Source organism: Nicrophorus vespilloides, unplaced genomic scaffold, assembly GCF_001412225.1.
Source record: "Nicrophorus vespilloides isolate i.1.1-1 unplaced genomic scaffold, Nicve_v1.0, whole genome shotgun sequence".
NCBI classification, from domain to species: Eukaryota; Metazoa; Arthropoda; class Insecta; order Coleoptera; family Silphidae; genus Nicrophorus; species Nicrophorus vespilloides.
This window is the reverse complement of record NW_017097853.1, coordinates 4651-14622: the sequence shown is the minus strand read 5'-3', so window position 1 is coordinate 14622 and position 9972 is coordinate 4651. Positions and strand designations below refer to the sequence as shown.

The 9972-nt window shown below is 29.1% G+C and overlaps 1 protein-coding gene across 6 annotated transcripts in view; it reads right to left on the bottom strand.

Annotated features, from left to right (window-relative positions):
• The window catches only part of LOC108561165 (calcium/calmodulin-dependent protein kinase type II alpha chain-like), a gene marked incomplete at its 5' end in the record, with an annotated part of 34429 nt that extends 26141 nt beyond the window's left edge, over nucleotides 1-8288 (bottom strand). For all 6 annotated transcript variants that reach the window (XM_017918980.1, XM_017918982.1, XM_017918983.1 and 3 more), the window contains 1 exon segment: nucleotides 8194-8288. In XM_017918980.1, the coding sequence (XP_017774469.1) occupies nucleotides 8194-8288 (95 nt within the window).
• Nucleotides 8289-9972: the final 1684 nt, after the last annotated feature.

Below are 9972 nucleotides of genomic sequence, written 5' to 3'. Positions count from 1 at the left end.
TCAAATGTTAATTGGATTGTGACCAATCGAATTAGCATTGTTCGTATAATTTTTATTTTGTTTGTTATTGTTATACGATTAATTGTTTCATATGTTTTTATCAACTTTTATTTTCCAAATCGATAATATCCATTTGCATTGTTTCGATGTTGGTATCGCGTTTGCGTCGATTACGAAACTAATTCGTGTGCCATTGTGTAACGGAACAATGCGACCGGTTTGGTTTCGGGTTCTTTTCCATTCGGTGCTTCGATCGATATCAATTACAGAGAGCAGCAACACGTTATATACACAAACCCAACACCCACAGACTCCTTCCATAGGATATGGGTTGGTAATAGTGAACGGTATTAGTCAATTGGTAATTAGGTAGATGGGGTTGCATGCGTCCATTAATATTTATACGCTTAATGCACGTGACCGGTATTACCAATCCATTGAATGTTTTATTCAATTATTTATGTCATGGTTTATTCGCATTAGCTACTAATTAGTTCAAATTAACCACTTCTTCTTCTTTATACTCATCATTAATTAGTTCAATTGACAATCAAATAAAACTCTTAACTCTTGAAATTCTACTTGTAAAGTATGCTTTTTGACAAATTGTAACTTGATATTGATTTTATCAATTAATAAATTAACAATTTGTTATATAATTCTTCATAAAATTTAATTAATTCATAGATTTTTATCAAATTTTGTAAATATTAGAAAGATCTTTTTAACAAAATCTTTCAAACAATTTATATTGATTTAACAAAAACGTTGAAATCAAGTTTTTAAAAGTGGGTTAAAACATTATTTTCATCCATTTCGCGGAAGCTCATCAATGTCGACGTCTCCTCGAACACAAGGAAGAAGAAGGAAGAAAAAAAAAGACTTTTCCTCTGGTAATATTTTCGTAATAGTGATTGATTGTCGTCGAAGAAGGGATGTTTTCGGTGCTCGCAAGATCATTGATCCCATCTCCATCTCACAAGAATTGATCAAAACTCTCATCCCCTCAGACTTTTACGACTTAATTCAATTTGCGACGGGATTAAAAAAAATTGAATATTAGCATACGAATCTTCGAATTATTCAGATTCCATCCATATGGCAATAAAATAAGATTAATCTTCTTGAAGTAGACATAAATTTTGTTTGCAAAATGCATCAAAACTAAATGTCTGCATTGCAGCTAGAAAAGCAGTCCTTTTCTCTTGAAAGAAATTGCAGACTGTACACATATGTAGAAAGTAATGGAACAAGGAGAGAAACGCAAAGGAATTGCTTAGTTTTTCTATTCCATTCCGTCTCTATATCTCCTTGTTTTCCGGCTGCTTCGGAATATAAATATATAAAGAGAATTAATACTTGTGAGAGGGATAACAGTAAAACGAAACGACCGGAGGGCGATTGCAGACTTCTCGGCGTCCGTCCCGACTGAAAGAATGGTGTACGTTCAACCGATTGTTGATTAAATCGAGTAAAGCACGAAGATTTCCCAACAAAGTTAAGACTACAAGTTGTTGTTTTTTTTTTTGGAGATGATTTGGAAGAACTATAACTGTTGAAAAGTTCTGTTCTCAGGCCGGAGTTTTTAATGGAATAAATTATCGTAGTCTTCGTAACTTCTTCGTAACTCGAGGGGATCAAATTTAGGAGCGGCGAAACAGACAAATAAATGAAACAGAGAAAAACGTAACAAGAATTGATCGAGTTAAGGAAACGCAACTTTTGTTATAAAAAAATAAGTTCGTACAAATCAAATATTTATTGTTTTGAGAAAAAAAAAGCAACTTTGAAATATGACTGCAAATCAATAATTTTTTGAGATAAAAAAAGTTTGTTTACAAGAAAATAGAGTAATTTCAAACTTTGTGAAATAAGGTATAAATCACATGAATATATGAAATGTTTAAAGTAAAAACTTTGGAAATTGGAGTTCAATCAATTATGTATTTGAAAGTGTTTTATTTCAACGATTTTGAGAAAAGAAATATTTCTACAAGAAAATAGATCACATCTTTTGCTTGTTGTAATTTAACGTTTCTTTAGAAAATTAAACGACATGAATATGAAATGTTTGAGAAAAAAAAACTTTGAAATTTGACTTTTATAAATTATGTATTTAAAACTGTTTCATTTCATGAATTTTGAGAAGAAATTTCCATGTAAACGAACGTGAATATTTCATATTGAAGCGTTGAAAAAACATTTCTAATTTCATAATCTTGACTCAATTTGAATAAATTTCAATATAGAAAAAGAGTCAAAATGAAAAATAAAATAATGATTTGATACATTTTTATATTTGTATTGATTTATTTGGTTTTCATTAAGAAACTCCATAGATTTATACGTTTCCTCATTAAAGAGTTAATATGAAAATTATAAATTTAAAAAACTAATGAGAATATTAATAAATTTCTATAGAAAGTAATAAGTATAAAAGCCAATTTATTTACTAATTATATCATTAAGTAGACATTTTCTAATATTCAATAAACAAATTTATTTAATTTATCGAAGTATTACCTAAATAAACCAAAAAAATCAAGTGTACTTTAGAATAAGTGTTTTTTTTTCTAATAAAAGAGTTAATATGAAAATTATAAATTTAAAAAATGAATGAAAATATTAATAAATTTCTATAGAAAGTAATAAGTATAAAAGCCAATGAATTTATTAATTATATCATTAAGTAGACAACTTCTAATATTCAATAAACAAATTTGTTTAATTTATCGAAGTATTATCAAAATAAACCAAAAAAATCAAGTGTACTTTAGAATAAGTGTTTTTTTTTTCTATGAAATTGTAATTGGCTGAAAATTGAAAAATTTGAATGAAGCAAATAACTTTTTGACAGTTTTGTTTATTGAAATGTCATTAAAACGACAATTTATAATATGTAAAAACCAAATTTGAGTAATTTGTTGAAATATTGTCAAATTGAACTAAAATAAAACAAGTGTGCTTTCGAATAAATCGTATTGAAATGCATATCGATTATTTTTTCTATGAAATTGTAGTTGGCTGAAAATTGAAAACAATTAATGCAACGAATAACTTTTGACAGTTGTGTTTATAGAAATGTCATTAAGACGACAATTTATAATATGTAATAACCAAATTTGAGTAATTTATTAAAGTATTGTCAAAATGAAACAAACAAAAATCAAGTGTTCTTTCGAATAAATCGTATTCAAATGCATATCGATTTTTATTTTCTATGAATTATTGTTGGCTGAAAATTTAAAAATGTGAATGCAACGAATAACTTTTTGACAGTTGTGTTTATATAAATGTCATTAAAAGGACAATTTATAATATGTAATAACCAAATTTGAATAATTTGTTAAAGAATTGTCAAAATGAAACAAAAAAACATCAAGTGTGCTTTCGAATAAATCGTATTGAAATACATACTTTTTATTTTATGAAATTGTAGTTGGCTGAAAATTGAAAAAATTGAAAGGAGCGGACAACTTTTTGACAGTTGTGTTTATTGAAATGTCATTAAGACGACAATTTATAATATGTAATAACCAAATTTGAGTAATTTATTAAAGTATTGTCAAAATGAAACAAACAAAAATCAAGTGTTCTTTCGAATAAATCGTATTCAAATGCATATCGATTTTTATTTTCTATGAATTATAGTTGGCTGAAAATTTAAAAATGTGAATGAAGCGGATAACTTTTTGACAGTTGTGTTTATTGAAATGTCATTAAGAAGTCAATTTATAATATGTAATAACTAAATTTAAGTAATTTGTTAAAGAATTGTCTAAATGAAACAACAACAATATCAAGTGTTCTTTCGAATAAATCGTATTCAAATGCATATCGATTTTTATTTTCTATGAAATTGTAGTTGGCTGAAAATTAAAAACAATGAATGAAGCGAATAACATTTTGACAGTTGTATTTATAGAAATGTCATTAGGAAAAAAATTTATAATATGTAAAAAACAGATTTGAATCATTTTGTTGAAACATTGTCAAATTGAACCAAAAAAGAACAAGTGTGCTTTCGAATAAATCGTATTGAAATGCATATCGATTTTTTTTAAATTGTAGTTGGCTGACAATTGAATAAAGCTAATAACTTTTTGACAGTTGTGTTTATATAAATGTCATTAAGAAAACAATTTATAATATGTAAAAAACAGATTTGAATAATTTTGTTGAAATATTGTCAAATTAAACCAAAAAAGAACAAGTGCTTTTGAATAAATCGTATTGAAATGCATATCGATTGTTTTTTCTATGAAATTGTAGTTGGCTGAAAATTGAAAAATTTGACTTGAGCGGATAACTTTTTGACAGTTGTGTTTATTGAAATGTCATTAAGACGACAATTTATAATATGTACAAAACAAATTTGAATAATTTTGTTGAAATATTGTCAAAATGAAATTGAAATGCATATCGATTGTTTTTGTTTCTTTGAAATTGTAGTTGGCTGAAAAATGAAAAAAAAATGAATAAAACAAATAAACAAACAAACAAACAAACATTTTGACAGTTGTGTTTATTGAAATGTCAGTGCTGTAGAAATGTGTATTTGCTTCGATCGTGTTGAATATCTTCGACTATGGTAATGGTAAGGACGTATATATATATTAATGAAGTTCTCGTGAAATCCAATTAACGAAGAATCGATCGGAGATGGCTCTCGGTTTGCATTCGTACCCAATTAGATGGAGGACACAAGTCGTCGTCCTTTTCGAAACGGGTTCATAAGGAGGAAACCATGACAACTGTTTTTGAAGGGATTCCGAACCTGCAACCCTCCCAACTGCGAAGCGAAGATTCTGAGGTAATTGATTTATACGTGATGTGAGCTTCCCCCAGTTCTCACACCCCAACCCCTCCCAAAAAAAAAAGAACGACGAAAAGAGAAAGAGAGTAGAAAAAAGGATAATCCGCATCCAGCGTTGAATAATTTAGAATTGGAACATACACGAAGCTCGGATGAAATTGGACGATCTTCGTCGCCTATTCCATTCTATTTTTCTCTTTCTCTTCTTTCAAAACCGTGTCCCAGTCCCATTCGAGCGTCCGCATCCTATTGAATCCCGATGCATTTTTTAAAGCTCCAGTTTCTATTCTTGTTGTTTATATTCCAGATCCCATTTTCTCACTTTTAATTCCTTTTTTTATGTATTTGAATGGGACACCGCAGTTGCGTTTCTTTACGTTTTGCAATAATTATTTTTTTTTCAGATTCATTCAATGTGTGCGTCTGCTTGGAACGATGGAGTAATCATATTGATTTTTCTTCGTGCGGGAGAATCAGAGCGTCGACGTTATGAATATATGAGCACGAATTTCGTTCCGTTCATGCGGATTCCCAAAATTCGATCCGAGCAAATACACGCCCAGGATAAGCTGCAGGATTTCTGATGGGCCCTCTCTCTCTGAGTATTAGGTAAAATCATATAATATGCATTCAATGGAATTAGATTTCAATAGAAAAAATTGTATTTTTAGGTAATTCAGTTGTAAATATTTGGATTTGAGCGCTGATTATTATTATAACAGGTAAGTGTATATTTCTGCATTAAGATTATCTGAATTAGATTTTCATTTACTTAAGTAAATTGTTAATATAATAAGGTGAAGTAAAAAGTTTTGAGCGTTTTTCGTTAGATGGCTTTAGTGAGCCATATCTCACGATGTATACGTTTCATCTTGTCATTATATATTACGACTTAAAGGCGATATAACGCTTTATTTAAAGTTCTTTGATAGTTTAGTGTTTAGTGAATCCAGTTGTGAGTTAGAGCGTTCCAAAATAGAGGTAAAAATGAGAAAATTCTATACATTTTCTGTACCACTATGAGCAAGCGGTCAATACAGTACTGAATGCAATAGTAAAGCGTTGGTTCCAAAGCCTCCGTTCTGGTAATATGGACGTCAAAATTAAGAAATTTCTGGTCGAAAATGTTGATAAAATCAATGGAAATCATCGTTCAGAACTTTTTACTTCACCCAATATTGAACATAGTTAAACAATGAAATTACAAGAAAATAATATTTTTTTTGTTGATGAAATTGAATGGTTTTTATTTGTGATAGACTGAAGTATTAAAGTCGATTAAGAAAATAGAAAAAAACTTTCATATTCATTAAGAAAAAGTTTGTTTAAATTTGAGAAAACCAGGCGCATCCACCATTTTATAACACAGTTTTTTACATGAATGCAATTGGTATATGTTATTTCCTTGTTTTGTTTCTATATTTTAAATGATTGTTTATGGTTTTTTTAAGGAAATAATGTAACGTTTTTTTCATGAAAATCTAAATTAATCTTTGCGAGACCGGGCGCATCCACCATAAATTTATTATTTTACAAACTGTAATCAAATTATGTAGATTATCATTGTAAAATTAACGAAATTCTAATTATTTAATTACTTATTTTATAAAATGTGATATGAAAAAATAATTCTTAAATGTTTTTTCAACATTTTCAACTAAATTTTATTGAATTCACAAAAAATACACTTAATTTATATATTGAATTGGATTGAATGGAAAATCAGAGTATGTTCTAAAATTTCCATCATTCCAACAATATACGTAAAGTATGAATGAAAATGCTTGGTTTTCAACCACTTTTCAAACGTTCGTTGTAAATTAAATTTTAATGTAATTTCTTATACAAATTTTCTTTTATTATTGAAAGCAGTTTCCTCCAAAAATCCAACAATATGCTTAAAGAGTGAATAAAAACGACCACAATTTCACCACTTTTCAAACATTCTTGGTAATATAAATATAAAGGAAAATTTTATCAATGATATTTTTGGATAATTTTCTCCATTATTCTAACAATATGCGTACAAATCGAATAGAAATCTTGTGACTCCACCAAAATATCCATATTTTTTTACATCATTCTAATAATACAAGTAAAATATGAATGAAACCCCGACGATTTTGTGAGTTTCAAACAAATTCCTTTGTAAATTACAATGTGATGATGAAATTTCTATTCAAAAATTCTTGGTAAATCGATATAAAGGAAAATTTTATCAATGATATTTTTTCATAATTTTCTCCATTATTCTAACAATATGCGCACAAATTGAATGTAAATCTTGTGACTCCACCAAAATATCCATATTTTCTTACATCATTCTAATAATACAAGTAAAATATGAATGAAACCCCGACGATTTTGTGAGTTTCGAACAAATTCCTTTGTAAATTACAATGTGATGATGAAATTTCTATTCAAAAATTCTTGGTAAATCGATATAAAGGAAAATTTTTTCAATGATATTTTTTGATAATTTTTTCCATTATTCTATCAATATGCGCACAAATCGAATATAAATCTTGTGACTCCACGAACATATCCATATTTTCTTATATCATTCTAATAATACAAGTAAAATATGAATGAAACCCCGACGATTTTGTGAGTTTCGAACAAATTCCTTTGTAAATTGCAATGTGATGATAAAATTTCTATGAAGTTTATTTTTTCTCCAAATCAAAAGAAATTTAGTATTTCATTCTGATATGATCAATGATAACCCGGAGATTCCACTACTTAAAAAAAAAAATGCTTTGTAAATCACATTTTGATATAATTTCATATCAATTTGATGATTTGTACGATATTTTTTTAAGATTTAAAAGAAAATTCTCATTTTCAACACTTGCATCTTTATACATTTTTATTTCAATCCAATTTAATGTGTAATGTAATGTGATTATTAATATTTTAAGTAGATACAAAAAAAATGAGATTATTTTGTATTATTATTATTCGCAGGAGATGTTTCTTTAAAATTCAAGCGAAGATTCCCATTTGCGAGTTTATTTTTATATACTTTTTTTTCCTTGCTTGTGCTCCTCTTCGTATTTGTTCACTCCGGCGGTTTTAATATCGTAAATTGTCGGGGAGGCGGCATCCTCTGGGGGGCTGTACGTTGGAAATGGGGGTGGAGAAGGTCGTTAATAGAGAAAAACGCGACGCTTAAACGCGCCGTTGTCAAATCGAATTACTTTTCGGCCGCACAACGAATCGATCCGCACCACCACTTACTGCCTATTTGTCTTTTAACATCAATCCCATACAGTTTTTCTTATTTATTCTTAGTCGCATCGCGAGATGAAATTGCAAATCGAATTTTTAAAAAAAATACATCATTTATAGATACAAAAGAAAAGTTAATAACTTACCTCTGGCTGAGAGTTTTTTTGTGTTGATTATTTTGGCTGCAAATTCCAGACCGGTGGATTTCTGCACGCATCTTTTGACGACGGAGAAGGCACCCCTGCAACAGAAAGAAAAAGTAATTGGTTGAGAGATTGTTGAGTATTCGGTATTGTTTTTGGTGGATGTTCAGCGGTGTCGACGTCCTTCAGGAAATTCGGTTTGCGTGCCGCAATTAGAGGGTTTCTAAATTTAGATGAAAGTAAAATGCATCCGACGCGTATTTATAGACCTGCGCGTCTATATTTACCGTCGACGCAGACCTACTTAACCCACAATCGGGAACGCGAAAAACACTGAAAAGTTCCTCTTCCCAACCACTTCTAATCTAGGTACAAAAAGGATACGCAAAAGAGTAACAACACTTCTTTACAAAAAAGGAAAGTTTTTTTTATCTCAAGAAAACGTGCAGGAAGAAAATGTTTTTGGTAAAACTTTGAAGTTTTACGTTGAAATCGAAAAGAAAACTATTAGTATTTGCATTTCTAATTACCAGTGACATGAATCAATCCACACTTTATCAAAAAAAAAACAGTCAAAAAAAGTAAACTTTACGTGAAATTCTCTTTCAAGTTTTACTTTAATATCGAAATGCAAACTTTTAGTAATTTCAGTATGCATTGTACTACCTTTTGAACATGCCCAGTGGGGCGTTTGTTATAATTTTCTAGAAAAAGAGGATTTACTATTTGATTTGGTCGATGTTGATTAAGTTGACGAAGTGGTCTGATTCAGTTGTCTAGAAATTTAGGAATTTCCTCAAAAAGTAGAGATGTAATCTCCAACTTAATTTGCATTTCTAATTACCCGTGAGATTTGATGGGAGAGATGAATCAATCCACACTTTTAATGTGAAATATAACAAAAAAAAACTTTTTAAAAAGTTTTATCAAGAAAAACAGTCAAAAAAGTAAACTTTTGGTGAAATTTTCTTTCAAGTTTTACGTTAATATCGAAATGAAAACTTTTTAGTAATTGTATGCATTGTACTACCTTTTGAACATGCCCAGTGGGACGTTTGTTATAGTTTTCTGGAAAAAGAGGATTTACTATTTGATTTGGTCGATGTTGATTAAGTTGACGAAGTGATCTGATTTAGTTGTCTAGAAATTTAGGAATTTCCTCAAAGAGTTGAGACGAAATCTCCAACTCAATTTTCATTTCTAATTGCCCGTGAGTTTTGATGGGAGAGATGAATCAATCCACACTTTTAACGTAAAATATAACAAAATAAAAAAACTTTTTTCAAAAAGCTTTATAAAGAAAAAGAGTAAAAAAAGTAAACTTTTGGTTAAATTTTCTTTCAAGTTAATATCGAAATGAAACTTTTAGTATTTTCAATACGCATTGTATCACCTTTTGAACATGCCCAGTGGGGCGTTAGTATAATTTTCTAGAAAAAAAGGATTCACTCTTTGATTTGGTTGATGTTGATTAAGTTGACGAAGTGATCTGATTCAGTTGTCTAGAAATTTAGGAATTTCCTCAAAAAGTAGAGATGAAATTTCCAACCTAATTTTCATTTCTAATTACCCGTGAGTTTTGATGGGAGAGATGAATCAATCCACACTTTTAAAGTAAAATATAACAAAAAAACAACTTTTTATAAAAAGTTTTATCAAGAAAAACAGTCAAAAAAGTAAACTTTTGGTGAGATTTTCGTTCAAGTTTTACGTTAATATCGAAATGAAAACTTTTAGTATTTTCAGTACGCATTTTACCACCTTTTGAACATGCCCAGTGGG